The sequence below is a fragment of the Ictalurus furcatus genome, chromosome 9, assembly GCF_023375685.1.
Source record: "Ictalurus furcatus strain D&B chromosome 9, Billie_1.0, whole genome shotgun sequence".
In the NCBI taxonomy this organism is placed as follows: domain Eukaryota; kingdom Metazoa; phylum Chordata; class Actinopteri; order Siluriformes; family Ictaluridae; genus Ictalurus; species Ictalurus furcatus.
Genome location: NC_071263.1, coordinates 367,501 through 383,474, shown reverse-complemented (window position 1 = coordinate 383,474; position 15,974 = coordinate 367,501). Strand labels below are relative to the sequence as shown.

General features: G+C 44.4%; 1 protein-coding gene across 2 annotated transcripts in view; it reads right to left on the bottom strand.

Annotated features, from left to right (window-relative positions):
* The window catches only part of qkia (QKI, KH domain containing, RNA binding a), a 76,510-nt gene that overhangs the window by 19,689 nt on the left and 40,847 nt on the right, over positions 1 to 15,974 (bottom strand). For both annotated transcript variants that reach the window (XM_053633772.1, XM_053633773.1), the window contains exon 4: positions 14,604 to 14,747. In XM_053633772.1, the coding sequence (XP_053489747.1) occupies positions 14,604 to 14,747 (144 nt within the window). The remainder of the gene's footprint in view (positions 1 to 14,603; positions 14,748 to 15,974) is intronic.

The following is a 15,974-nucleotide window of genomic DNA, read 5'->3' as shown; positions in this document are numbered from 1 at the left end:
CACCCCATCTAATTCTCTCCTTTATCACTTCACTCAGCTCGACCTAATCCTACCTCATCCTGGAATATGGGTATGAGGTCGCGCTCTCTCGCACACACAGGACAGATATGAAGTGGTAAAAAAAAAGAAAAAGTTAAGGAGCACGAGGTGGAGGATTTAAATAAAGAAGGGGATAGAAGGCAAAGGATTTGTCAGGGTGTAATATGCAGGGCATCAGTGCTAGGCATCAGGGACGTATCGAAGGTAGGACAGATGAACTCGTACAGGATTCACTAGGGCCGCACAATTAATCGGATATCGATCGCGATTACGATGTTGACGGCCCACGATTAAATGAACGTGATCGACTGCGATATTAACGTTTAAAGTTCGTCCTCTGCTAATAGAAAACTCCACCTTTGTAGTAACTCTGTACATCATCTGCTTCTCTCAACTTCCCGATCTCACAACCGCCATCTTTTATTGATCCCGCAAAATGACCTGAACTTGCACCTGCTCGTTTAGACACAGCATCGGGCGGAGTAAATGAATAATAATGCTAATGCTACAAGGTGGGTTTAATTCAAACCAATCTCCTCACCAATCATAATCAACAGTAGCAACTGTTCCGTCTGTAAACATACAGTACACTGCTGCTCTCCTTCACGCTCTTCACTAACTAATACACAGCGTATTCACTTCATTTAAACTTAAGGTTGCCAGATATCACTAGAAAAGTAAGCTCCAGTTTCCATGTTTGATTTAAGCCCCCAAAACACAATATTATCAGCAGACATGGCAACACTGTACTGGGGAACGATCTAAAAGGAACAAACAAACAGAAAACTAATAAAATGTAAAGACAGAAAATGTGCTTAGTTATAAATGAATCATCTAACGTAAAAAACAGATGATATAATAACTTCATAAAACATAAATAAAATTGAGAAATGAAATGTTTAATTACTATGGGTTGCATTTAATATCAATTTGACATTAAGCTTAGTTCGCTATCTCCTTAGAAAGCTATTAGCCTTTTTCCTAATATGGATCATGTTTGTGTTAGTCTACTTTTAATTAGGACTCTCTATTGTTTAAGATATTTAAAAATAAATATTTTATGCTTGTTTATTTATCAATTAACCAACAGTATTTCTCATTGCTATTATTTTAACTCCGTTAACAGTGACCATGAGCAGAGAGCTTACATTTAACTGTTTATGACAGACCTCCTGATTAAAGTTTAAATAAAAAAGATTGGTATCTGGATCGGTATCGGCTGTAAAAATCCTGATCGGGTCATCAGTAACGAACAGCATTAAACTAAAGCGCTGTGCATCTGACGGGTAAATGAACTCCCCCAATCACATCCTATACGAGATTATTCAGATATCTACACAATACACACAGAGCGGTGCGAGAACTGACTCCAGCCCAGAACCATGACAGTGGAAATGTCTAATAGTGCAGCATTAAATAGATTTAAGAGGAGCAGACTTCAAACACTGAACATTGAGGTTGAATGTATTTGTTTACAAGGTGGAACAGGTTCACCGTTGTTTTTTTGGTTTTTTTTTTGCATACAGTCTAAAATGAACTGAAAATATCAGATTTAGTTTATCAGAAGGTAAATTAATGTGTCATGGCTCACACTATGTTCCTAAATTCTGTCATAATTGACCAGCTCAAGTTTTCTCATGCCTACTTGTGTGTTATATTGTGGCACATTAATGTTACCATCTCTCAAAATAATAAAATTAAAATAATAATAAAAAACAAACAAAAAACAACAACAAAAAAAGAAAACCCTCAACTTCAACTGTACTCCTAAATCTTTTGTGATTAGGTTCACAAGTGCTCCTGAAAGAAACTGGCTTGCGTCTCTCCTCCTGGAAACATGTTATTGACTTTCCTGCATTCGCCCCAGTTGTTTTCATTTGGTTGCATATTGTTATATATTTGATGCATATTTTCATTTGGTTGATGGCATTTTTATTTTTCCTATATTTTGGTTACTATTTTATTTATGTTTTGCTTCTACGAGACGATGCACTTTAAGGACCAGTCTAATTTGATGCGGTCTGTTTATTTAAATGTGAAAGTGCAATAATAATAATAATAATAATAATAATAATAATAATAATAATATGTGGTCACTAAAATCAATGAATAATTGTGATAAATAATCGAGATCTCAATATTGATCAAAATAATCGGGATTATCATTTTGGCCATAATCGCGCAGCCCTAGGATTCGCCACAGCAGACCACAAAAGCAAGTGGACATAAGGGGAGGATCAGGATGTTTAAAAGGAAATATTTAAGTGAAGTACAATTTGGACCGGTGCAACCCACTCTAAACCCTCATGAGACATCTGTCTGCTCGGCACTCTCACTCTCTGCGTAGTTTCCCCAGCAAGACAATCTATTGTTCTGTCACTGTGATCCCTTAATTCCTCCCAATCGAGCCTGGAATATCTTGAAGGGGATTTGGTGAGGATGATTTGTGGCTTTAAACACTGCTGGATTTGCATCAGATTCAGAGATTTGGGAGTTTAAGCTGATCTGCGCCACCCGAGCCACCATATGCCCTGACCTCAGATATACTAAAAGCCTCTAGAACAGTGTTCTACTCCTCCTGGTTGGGTTTCGGGTTTCAGGTTTTACACGCAAAAGGGAAGCCATGAAGAAATCAGACAGTTAGAAATGAAACGTCCGCTGTGGAGGTGAAAAACGCAGAAGTGTTGTGGGTTGCTGCTTTTTATTATCTATGAAACTACGCTTTACACCTGATCCTTGACGAGGTCATCGAAAGGGAGCGGGGGGCGGGGGGGGGGGGGGGGGTGCAATTGCAAACTTCTTGAGCAGTGATAACGGTCTCAGTGCCAGGATTCCAACTCTCAATGTCAGGAACGTGTTCTTAGTTGTGGCTCTGAGAACAATGGCCATGTGGAAAAACAAGTGGACAATTACTAAAACACTGCAATTTACCAGCCAGAATTACTTTCAAAACACCACCAGAACTAATCCCCAAATAAATGGCCATTTTCTTGTAGACTTTCTCCATGTGTTGCAATGAGGGAGTGCTGGAATTACGGTCGGGTATCCGAGCTAAAGCAACTGCAGTTCAATCTGCTGCCAGCTCGCATTTAAACAAAAGCCCAGGGGCCTGATAACGCCAAATGTTACACAATCCCACTTCAAGCGACCTCTATCGACAGGTTTTATTGGCACTTTCCAGAACAAGAGCAGAATTCTGGCAGACTACGGTGTGGAACTGCGGATAATTACCCCTTAACCCCCACAATGGGGCAGGCGGGGTAGTGCGGTGCAAGAAGGCCTGTGGGGATAGAGTGACTTGGCAGAACCAGACAACTACACAAACACCAACTGCTCCCTGTGCAACTGCTCTCCTCCAACTAAAAGGATTAAGTTGGATGTTCAAAGGAAGACGCATGGACTAACAACCGCAGGGGGCGTTTCGGAAGGACAGGACAGATTACAGGCAGGACTAACCTCTAGGGTAAGGGTATGATTTAAATGGGTTTATTCCATTAATCCAACTAGCTTTTTAAGAGAAGAGGGGGACAAGGTTCAGTCATTTCTCAAGGTGGTGGCAGACACATTGTGCTTTTTCCAGCATTTCTGAAAAGAGGAAAACCAAGAAAACCCTTTGAAGTGGTTTTCGGCACGACTAAGCTAAACTTTAATTGACTCCCCTCCAGAACTCCACACCCGCGTTCCTACCACGCAGCGCTCTTATTGCGCTCTGAATCTTGGAACATTTTCTTTGCATTGCACTTTTTCTCCCCTCCATCCCTCACGAGGGGATACGCGTGAGCCGGCTCGTGACGCCGCAGCAGGACGAGACGCAATCGCAGCTGCGTTGAATCTCTTCATGTGGAAAAGGTCCTGACTTTGTACACATGCTGGTAAATATCATTCCTCCAAATGCCTTCTGGTGGCAGTTAAGAAGAGTTACACTTCTGCACGTGTGCACACATGAGCGCATGTTTCTGCATCACAAGTACCCATGGGATACACAGATTCTGGTAAAACAGTATTAGCCCTTTCCCCTTGATTTGTAAACCCTGTCCCCTGAGCAAGACAAACGAGAAGAAAAACACTGCTCAAAGGCCAGGCTCTCGTCAACATTTTCCAGGTTTTAAGATGTCTTCCTCTTGAGGATCGTGCAGAATCCTATGAGCAAAAAACTGACGGATCAGACGCATGTACCCAAGTCTGGGGGAAGACGCAGGCATGCACAGAGTTCTACCTGCAAGAAGGTGCCTTCCCTGAGACACTGCCCCTTGCTTTACCCCCTGTGGCCTGGCTAGTTTAGGATGTGTGGGTTAAATCTGAAAATCTAAATCTCTCAGCCAAACAACACTCGTGAGGGGGAAAAAAACAAAACAAACACAGCTGAACACATGGCCATTAAATTTCTGAAAGATGAAAAAATAAAAAGCTACACATTCATGGTAGATGTAGACGTCATGAGCAATCTGTACAGTGAAGTGAAAGAGAACAGGCCCTGGGGTCAGAAACGTAAGCGATACAACACCTGAGCGAGCATTTTAAATCCCACAGACGCAACGGAGTGATGAGTGAGCGTTCACCTTCCCCAGCCAAGACGAGCACTATTACACCAAAACACAACAAAAACAAACACGATGAGACGTCCGACTCCATAAACTGCACATCGGGAGCTTTTTTATTTATTTTTAAATGCTCAAGGCACCGTAGCAAATGCAAAACAGACACACACACACACACACACACACACACACACACACACACACACACACACAAATGTATTCGTTGTTCATCACTTCAGAAAAAGCAATTAACTTTAAAGAGAATGAAATTTCAGGGAAGAAAACAGCAAATGTGCAACAATACCTATTCGAATACAAGAGAGATAAATAACCTTAACAGAAAAGTGTTACACTGTGTTTAATTCAAACCTGAGCATGCCCCTGTAATTACAGCCATAAACAACAACAACATCCAGACAATCATTTAGACCAGGGTCAGAGTGTTAAATAATGATTTATAAAATATATACGCTTTTTTTCTTTGTAAAATCACATTTTTGTGTTTGTTACTAGCTTAACGTTACCTGGCACGTTTGCGTATACACGTCTCTGTGATTGAGCAGTGACTACACAAATGACAACGCAGTGACTACAGAAATGACAACGCAGTGACAAACCCGTACTTTGACCGAAAAAATAAATAAAAGTAACGTAAATAAACAACATATGGCGAGCTAGTTATTTGGTTAAGTTCATTAAAATAGAGGAAAATAAATAAATTAATATATGAATTCCCAGAGCCGTAGTTCACGTCTCTCACGTGGCAGCGTCACGTTTCAGCTGCACGATCAGGCTGCACACGCCATCGGATATTTCTGTGCAACTTAGACGTGGAAAACAGAAATCTGACTACGCCGCGCTTATCGTAATTATTTTGGAAAACGTTATGATACAGACAGACTATTCGTGTGCGTTTCTGCACGGCGTCTTCATTTCTGTTCGGGAACAAAACATCATTCAGGCATGAAACTCACTACTTAAGCATCATCAGTGCAGATGCTTTCCGCAGCACACTGTCGCTGTGTGACAAATTCTCAGCGAATAACCCGGTTTGGAAGACACAAATGAGCGGCATCATTCTCAAAATGCATAAAAATGCAATTTTCCATGACATTTATATGCAACGCTTATTACAGTTTAGTTATTTAGTCTGAATGTGCCATGTCAATGAGGCAGGAGGCTGTGATGTGCTGCTGTAAACACACAGTGGGTGGTGTATATAAGGAACAGACACCTCACGCCATGAACTGTGAGGCAGAGAACCCGAGAACAAAAAAAACTCTTCATGTTTGATGAATTATTAATCTAAGGGAATATTTATAAATAGTTGGAGAGATATGAAGGCCTGTTTGCATGAAGTCACTGGTGTCTTGTCTCCTGACCAGAGAAAACGATGGTATCTGCTTTCAGAATTTTTCTCGGTTGCACCGGTGATGAAACTGAGCAGTGAAATTCCGGGTCCTATTTTGGAAATGTACTTGTTAGACTGGTGGGATGGTGGAGATCAGAGCAGCAGTCCGGTTCTGTGTTTGAAGTACATGCCAGACAGGAAGGATTAGCATGGACGTGCGAGAAGAAACTCACCCCTGGTCAGCAGGTACGGACTGCCAGCAATGACTAAGCACGACAACTGCGTGATGTGTTTGTATGTCGGGGGAGTGCTCTGAACAAGGAGAAACCGAGGAAGGGAACAGAAAAACGTGGAGTGAGAAAGACAAGCGAGTAGAATTCCATGGCCATGAAAAAACATGGACAGATGAGAAAGGTGGACTAAATGGTCGAGAAGACAAACGGCTGCATTCACGTTCATTCAAATTCAGATCCAATTTTCTGCCTTAACATGACGGAAATCGTATATATAGATCGTGTGACTTTTCAAATCAGACTCAATACGTGGGCCTAGATCAGATCCATTGGTAAAATGATTTATTTGACATACGGGGAATCAATTCGAGCAAAACTGGAATGAAACTACCAAAAACAAGTCGTGCTTGATATATCTTCCCAAGAAATGGTCATCGTTGCTCGACATGTCTCCGTGTCCTGATCACGTACGGCTGACGAGATGTTCGCTGGCCTCCAGAGACAAAGCCTCGGCTACTGGCGCATTCACTCATTATGTCCACTATGATCGATTGTCTCAGAAATGACACGTGAATCAATATCAATATTTATGATGTGTGCAACACGAGGCTTTTTTTTTTTTTGGCGCAGACAGGTGCACTCACATTGAAGACAGATATGGGTCACTTGCGGTTACCAATATGACCTTCAAGATAGACAGATCCAATCAGAGCATTTCAGAATTGGGCGGTTAAGCTTGCAGACAAAGATACGAAGAGAGGAAGAGGAAAAACAGCCGGATGAAGAGAAGAGCAGGCTGTATGGGGGCGACAAGCTTTGCTGCGACCTGAACACCCGTACTCTCTGAAACACACAGGAGCATATCATCATAGGTTGTAACCCACCATCAGCTGCCAAGTGGTCTCGTGGTTATTCCGAGTAGTTGGCGTGTCCAGAGACGGTACAGATATAGAAGCTCACAAGATGTGCTCCAAATCATTTTATACCCGTGTCCTTCACCTTTCCTGTAAATACCCAGGGCAAGTCTGAAGGGTGAGAGACAACTGAGAGCACGTTAAGTTCACCAAGGCATCACCAGGCTGGTGAGAGAACCCAACGTTGCCAAGTCGTACGGCTAAATATCCAATTTAATAGTGCTGGCTAGCATGACGCAGATCAGACAAATACTCTTGAAAGCGTTGTTATCCATGCTGTCACAGAATATCTGACGCACAGGCAATGAAATGACGCAGGCTAATAATAGCTTAGTGAGGAGGAATGTCAATATCATACCATCATACTACATCATTATGAAGCGAAACTCGGTTTATCAAAAGGGGAAAAAATAATCAAAAAGGTACTTGAGTAATGCAACCAAGATAGAAACGGGTCAGGCTACACGAGGATATCTGAGCAGAGATATTAAGTGAAATCTGACTGAATATTCTGTCAATCACGGCTGGGTGTAATTTACTACTGACAAGCTGAATCTAAATCAGCCAAGGCAAGCACAGCCTACGTTCTAATGGAGAGGTCAAGTTGAATTACCGCACACTATTAGGAGAATTTGAATCTCAACCATGCTGAAAACTTGCATGATGATGTAGAGCAGAGGGAAAGCAGACGAGCGTCTGGGCTGCACTGATAAAGCAGCTTCAGCCGAGTGAAATCTGGCTCTCATGCTAAGAGAAGGAAACGTCAAAAGGTTAATAGAAACCTTGCTGGTGTTTGATCCAGACTGTCTGGCCTGATCAAAAGCAGAAGGTTTAATGCATGATACTCTGCTCCACTTTGCTTTGGGGGGAAAATGGTGAGAAGGAAAAAGGGGAGGGAATAAACAGGGTAGAGCTCCGAGTCTGCCGTCAAGATGCTTAATAACGTTAAGAAGCAGAGGAAGAGGAAGAGATGATGTCCCTCAGGATGAGTGAACGCAGACACTGCGGCCATCCTACCGACAAACTGTAGCAGAACATGTTTGTTACCCATGATCCTTCATGTTGACCCTGCAGCTAGGACATGAGGCTGATTGGGCAAGACACTAGAGAGAGGATCTATAACAAGGGTTAGCACTGACCTTGCAGGGTTTCCGCGTGTATTCCAGGAGTGTCGGTGGCTCAGGTCAGCGTGTTTTTTCTGTTCATTCACACCTATAACAACTGTACTGCTATTACAGTTCGTCAGAGCGCTAAGTGAGGTAACGAATAAGATTATAGTTATGTGAAACCCGATGAGGTAACAGGTGAAATCACTGTTACGTTCCTATTGTAAAGAACTCGCCAGGAAAGCACCAAGGTGACTGGAGGAACAGGGGAATACAAAGAAATGGGACAATTAGTTGGGAAGGCATGCACACAAGCGCACACAGCAAGCGACCAGATGGCATTTTGTTCTCGTTTGTCATACTGGCCTGATAGGAGGCGAATGTGATTATGCACGTACGAGGAAAAAGGTGTTTATTGATCACGATGAGCCGGCTGGCCACAACAGGCCTCTGAGCCAGCCTTCAGGCAGAGAGCTGACAGAGAAAATTTGGCTGTCGGGGACGCTACGCCCACAGAACCACAACGCCTGTCATACATTACACACCATCTGTCCGTCTCTATATCCCCTCTCTTGCTATCTCTCTCCCCTAGTCAGGAACCTTTTTCCTTACTGACAGAGATCGTAAGAGAGAAAGGTGTGTACTCAGGCAGCTATGCTTGAGGGAAAATTGAATGCAAGGATTACAAATACCCGAAGACCTTTTTTTTTTTTTTAAGACGCAGTAAAGCCAAGATTTTTTTGGAATTGCTGCAAATGACATTAGTGCAACCATCAGAAAAGGGCAGTAAAGAAGAAAGAGGGAGGGAAGAGGGCAGAGGCCATAAATGCAAGCTTGGGGTAAGTGGGCAAGTTTCTTATCCAGTCCATTTGTTGAGAGCCACTGCTCACGAGAGCTGCCGTGGGTTGTGAAGCTGCAGTTTTCCTTCGTTTCTCTCTCCATCCACTCCCCGAAGCTCTTTGTGGCCTTTCAAGAAACCAGAGAGAATTTGGCTGACTCACTAGTCCTGCCTTCAAGTACCATGCAGTCGAAACGAGATGAAACGGGAGGAAAGAGAAGGTAGAAAAAAAAGTAAAGCCCTCAGAGCACTCGGTTGCAGCTACTACACTCTCACACGCAACGAGATCTGCACCGCTATACGGGCCTCGGGCACTCCACATTCCTTCACACGAAAACACGGACTTCTCGACAAGTGAGAAAAGGAAGCAGTTCCACATTACAGCTCAAGCAGATTTCAACTCCATGATTTCCAATGAGTCCTTGGTCTAGTTTGAAACAGTTATAATGTTCTGTCAGAGTGCTTATGTGGCAACGTGACGCCGCGCTAGTCCAGAAAACTCCCGTGACACGGCGTTTTAATTAGCCAAGTTTAACAGAAAGCACTCACAGTGGCCTAGATTCGCTAATGAGGTAGTGAAGGTGAAGGCTCTTACTTCACCCACTCCTCAGTACCCTGATGACACGCGAAAAGAAGGAAGAGGGCTCGGAGGGAAATGCCTCATAGTTCCAAGGGGCTGCTTCGCCAGAAATACCTTACCTTGCTTTCATTTTAATGCAGATTAGCCCTGACCTTAAAGTTGAACCTGACCGTTGGGACAATCGTGCCAAGATGATGAAAGCATTCGCCGCACAGACATTCCTCGAGGGAAAGTCAACAATATGTCCCATCAACCCTACTCCAAAGCTAACATTAAACAGTCTCACAACAGCTAAAGACACTCACGTTCTGATCGCGACACGCCAAATCTATTCTTCATCTGGAACAGAGGAAGAGGGCAGAGTACTTTCCTGAAAACCGAGGTTTTTACATGCTAAGTAAACCATAGAAGTGAATTAGCATGCTGGAAGGACACCTAGCACAGCAGGTCCCCCTCCCATTCTTTCTAACAACTGGCCCACAAACGACTGGACTCGAACATCACAAAGCAGAGATGGTATAACCCCAGTCTCCAGCTACATTACGGAGCTGTTGGGAAGCGAAGTTTCCTGTCATTGTATCAAGAGATTACAGCAGAATGTTGTGCGATTACAACAAGCGGTGGCCTTTACCCAAGGCTTACTCTCTCAATTCTCGAAAATCCAAGCACCATCTTGAGAGAGAGAGAGAGAGAGAGAGAGAGAGAGAGAGAGAGAGAGAGAGATCTGAACAGATGTACACCGGACTGGCCTCATCGGCCTGCAGTCAGATGGTGGGTACGGGTATACCATCTCTGCGCCAGTGACATACCATAGCAGTGGTAGGAGATGCTGAACATTGCAGGTATTATATACATTTGTGTAGGAATTAACTGGACTTCAGCCTAAAGCCAAATAAACGCCCTGGCCTCACACAGCAGAACATGAAACGACAGGGTGGTGTTATCTCTGTGGTGAATGCTCCAATTGGACAGGATTCCTGCTGCAGCAATAAAATTCAGAGATACCTGAAAAGATAGGGTAACACTAGACCGGGAGAATCGATCGTCCTGATCGAAGACTCGACCTGAAGACTTGGAGAAATACAACAACGAGGAGAGGAGGAAGAGAAGAGAAGAGAAGAGAGAAGCGACCTGCTCTAATAATCTCTGGGTCAATTGGACTTCACCAAAATGGGAAAAAGAGCCCAAGGGCTTAAGCTAATGCCTTCACCACACCGATACAGAACATTATTTTCCTCTTCACACTGCTTTTTTAAACTTTTCCATCCGCACCGACGACGGACTGTTATACGCATTACAACAGGAAAGAGTCTAGAAGTTTCCAAGCAGTTTGATGTGGCGTGTGCCGGGAAAGACGGATAAGTTAAGCAACACGTAGACTTCTCATATGATCGGAAACCGCAAGCTGAGGTTGGCCGTACTGCGGTGGATTCAAAGTAGAGGTCTGCTTGATGTTTTTAACCCCACCCACAAAGGACTTCTGACTAATCCCACTAAACGTTTGGGACGAGTGACTGTGGAAGCTGCCGATATGGCATCACCAGTATTTTCTTCCTGGCTTCCCATCAAGAGTGTATTCGCCCTCCTCATGCCCAGCGTTCTTGAGATAGGCCCTGGTTCCTCTGCAGCCCTGACCTCGCTTCCTGCTCTCACGGTAGTTCTACAAACACAGAACTCCCTGAACCCCGTCTGCCACTTTCTCGCTCTCCGGCATTTCTCCAACACTCATTTCTTTCTTTCTAAGTTTTGTTTAAATTCTGTCCATCCCCAGTGATGAGTGATACCTCATGTGCAGCCTGGGCTCATCATCTCTGTACACACTCACACGGGGACAAACGGTGGCAGTGGAGCGCTGCAAGACAGCTGGAGAGACTGGAAGCGACCGAGCGAGTGCAAGCTGCTGCAGGGTGTTCGAGCCGCTGTGTGACAGCAGTAAGGCATGGTGAGATACGAAGGTTAGAGGTGGGAGGAAAAGGTTATGTGTGTATAAAAAGGAAGGAAGAATCAGTGGGATAAGACCACAAACCAGACATGAAAGCGTAGCTCAATTCCTCCCCATCCCCATCAGACCTCCTCACTCACCCTCCTCTGCTGCAGTCTCTTCTCTCTGTTGCACTCGGAGTTGAAAAGTTCACAGGGTCTATGAGCTGAATCTCTATCCTTACAACATTTCATTTCATCCCTTTGAAATACCTGTTTATGCAGTCACCCAAACACCGTCTCAGTGCCTGTGTGCGGAAGAATAAATTTGGTGAATTAAGCTGAATATACACGGTTTTTCGCCGTGCACGCAGGCTCCGGCGCCGGCCGAGTTGTTTCCGAAGAAGTGAAACTGAGATTACAAATTTTAAACGCGCTGCCGGCAGGGACAAAGAAAAGAAAAATCGATCGGCAAGGAGCAAACCGAAAGCCCATCACGGAAGTGGTTTATGAGCGCGCACCCCGTCTCCTTCGCCTCTTTCATCATGTCTGAGAACAAACCCGAGTGCTGCGACCCTTTTGTTTTGCAGAGATATTTAATAAAGGCAATTCCACGCTTCTAAATGAGGAGAAGATGCCGTTCATTACATGAGCAGGGCCAGAAGATTGTCCTGATGCGTCTTAATCACATTTGCCCTGCCATGACGATGTCCTTTATTAACCTCTCATGGTGGAAAAAATAACACACATTAAGAGTCGATGGGCAATTATTAAAAAAATAAATGTACGTAATAAACGCTCCTCGAGTGTTCAACGTCCTCAGAAACGAGACGTTTCTCTTGGCTAAATAACAAGTGCATAATTACTCTTAGATTATGTACAGCATCAACAAATCTATACTATAGAAATGATAACGTACTAGAACGTGTGCAATAACACGCACCTGTGATCTGAATTACAGCGGGCGCTACCATCCGAGCCGCTGTTCATTAATTAAAAATGAAGCACTTGTGACCGGTATGACTCGCTGTGGTACCAGCCTCATTCTGCAGCACTAGTAAGGCAGTTAAGGCAGTAACTGTTCTGCTATTCGAGCACAAAAACCCCCACAGCGCTGCAGACAGAGACGGAAAAGAAAGGGCAGTAAGATGGAAAAGGATGGCTCCTGGCTATATTTCACAAGAGGTCAGGAGCCTCCACTACGCTGCCCCATGGGCAATCAGCAGACGCTGCTGCCTTGGCCTTCTGTTCACGGCAGGTAGACAGGAGAGTGCTGAGAGAGATAGAGAGAGAGAGACGTGCGGACATGCCGCCCAGCACCATTTGTTCTCTAGCAGGAGCTCCGGAGCAGATTCCCAGAATGCAACAGTACAAGGAGGTCAGGGGTAAGCTCTTGGATGGGATTAAATCTGCCCATATGCATACTGAAATCTCTGGGAAGTGTTCACAGCTAAGCTTCGCGCTTGGCCAAAATTCCCCAAGCACCAACTGTTCAGTTTTTTAAAATATATTAACTGTAGGAAAATTTCTGTGGTATAAGAGGAACAAAACATCACTGCGCTGTTATCGGAGATTAACGAATCTATAACCACAACAAAAAAGGGTCGCATAGGTACAAAAATGTCATCGCTGGTAATTAAAAGTTATAATGCATTCCAGGATCCACAAGTTAAATGAAGTAAAACCTTTTAAAGGCATTAATGAAGGTTTACCATGTGCCCGGCTAGCTCAGTGGGTACAGCATGAGACTCTTAATCTCAGGATTGTGGGTTTGAGCCGCACATGCTGGGCACCAAAACCCGACCCCTGGGATTATTACCCCTGCCGGTGCGCACGCGGTGGCGGTCCCAAGCCCGGATAAACCGGAGTGTTGCGTCAGGCAGGGCATCCGGCGTAAAAACCTGTGCCAAATCAAATACGTGGCTCATAAACCGGCTTTCCGTAACGGAGACGGATGATCCGCTGTGGCGACCCGGGACGAGAGCAGCCGAAGGGAGAATGACGGTTTACCTCGTGGAGGGGTGTGATGGTGGTAACTTAGTTAAGTGTAAAAATACTAACCTAACACTGGAGTTAAATATACTGTAAACCTGTCTAACACTAGCTAAGAGTTTCTTACACATTCAGGAACTCAAAACACTCGGCGTGTACCGTGACCGAAAGCGAGGGAGCCCGTGTGAGTGCAGGATGAGAGTGTTGGGGGGATGGGGCGGGGCTTCCATGAAGTGTCTGTTATTGGACAACATCTGCTGCCCAGATCATTCCAGATTCATGTGTCATAAGCAAAATTCATAAGGGTCTGGTAATATAACATAATTGACGATAAACACCGGTTACATACATCACCGGCAACGTAATGTCGTGCAGGGACGATAAAATCAATGGACTGTGCAAGAGGAGTGTGCACTAAATTTCACTTCTGAAATAATAAAATTAACGTTTGTTATGATACATATAAATGTTAATGTTGTGCATAATTCAACTGACGGCCTTCGTCTAAATTTTAATGCCTACTTCTTAAATAAATAAATAAATAAATAAATATAAAAAGATACGCGCACACCCCATGTGAAAAATCCAGGAGAACATTTTTTTTGGTACTTTTATTGTGTTCGTGTGTGAATATTGTGGGGTTTTAACAAATGTAAATGGTCTGCACTTATATAGCACTTTAACCTTAGCGGTTCTTCAAAGCACTTTACACTGTGTCTCATTCATCCATTCACACACACACACACACACACACACACACACACACACACCCCCCACAATGGTAGCAGAGCTGCCATGCAAGGCGCTAACTTGCCATCGGGAGCAACTTGGGGTTCAGTGTCCTGCCCAAGCACACTTCTTCATGTGGAGTCACGTGGGCCGGGAATCGAACCGCCCCCCTAGTGGACAACCCGCTCTACCACCTGAGACACAGCCGCCCCTAATCTCAGAGAGATGATCGTGTTCCACCATCGTGTTCTGTAGTGCTGGATAGATTTCATTTTGTGCACAGAGACCACGCTACAGCATGGATTTATCTCGGGTAAAATAATAAATAAAATAACAAAAGAGAGAGAGAAAGAAGGTACTCACCGCCGGGACCAGGAGCTTCTTCACCTCCTCCACGGCTCTCCTCATCTTGATCTCGGCCCGCGCCTGCGTGTCCTCCACCGTGATGAGAACGTGCAGGTCCTCGTTCAGGTGCTCCCAGTTCGGCTTCCCTCGGTTCTGCTCCTCCTGAAACGAAGGGGAAAAGAGGTGAGGGGAAAAGCGGGAGATGTAACGTGACGGAACACCGCGGAGATGGCGCGTGAATCAGCGAGAGCGTACGACAGGGCGAGTGTGACGAGAGTGATGTTTTCTCGTGCTGGCTGACAGTCAGGATGGTGTTCAGCGGTGAGATGAAAAGAGCATCGCTGTCGCTTGCGTGTGACAGAACTGCGGCACTCTTCCAGTCAGCGGTGCAGCTGGGAGTGTGTGTTTCTACGTACGCGTGTTATATTAACCAAGTCACACTAACATTCTTTTTACACATTAATAAACGTTTATCTTGATGGGAAGCGAGAGTGCATCTTTCAAGCGAGACAAACGCGAGCAGGCGAGAGATTAGTAGTAGGTTGAGACGGGTGGAAGGGGGCGGGGCTTCCAGGAGGAGTCAGTTAATCTCAGAGAGGTCAAAACACCAGCTCAACCTAAGCACAATGTGTAAAGGCTGGCCGGTCTGCTACTGTTACACGCATGACACAAATGACACCGAGATATAGATTAGATATAGATTAGACATAGATTATAGGAGAGATCGATCGTCACGGAAATGCAAAAATCTTCAGGGGTTTTTTTCCTTCTTCTTTTCGCCTGCCAAATTTTCTCTTATCTTTTAAACGTCCCCTTTCGGTTGGATTTAAAATAATTCCACATTTCAGATCCATTTATTATTCATTTGTTATTATTCATCCAGTCATTCATTCAAGTTCCGCACTGTAGAACACTCGGAGGAGCGAGTTATCCGCCCCCACAGACCCGCGTGATTGGCTGGTGCTGCTGTGATTGACAGGGGAGAGAGAGTATGCCCCTCCCACCCACAGAGCACAGCTAATTTTCCCACGGCAACATTCAGGATTGTCGACGACGGGCGAGAAACTTCATCTGTATCTTCGGTAAAGACGAAAGTATTGGCACGCTCTTACACACGTTGGCTTGCTTAAGAGAGAGCCGCCTCACAAACGAATAAAAGTAAACAAGGAAATTAAATCCAGCTTAAGAGGACAGGCCTGCTTTTGGAATATTTCTTCTTCTCTATGAACAACTGCTATTAGAATTATTAGTTAATAAAGAGCGAGCACTGGGTCTGAGGAGAGAGGCGTTAAATCTGTAATCCTGTCATTTAATCCCAAAACCTGCTAAAGGCTGGTCTAACCTTCAAAAGTTCTACTTGGGAAACATACTTGTATCGTATCGTGTGGT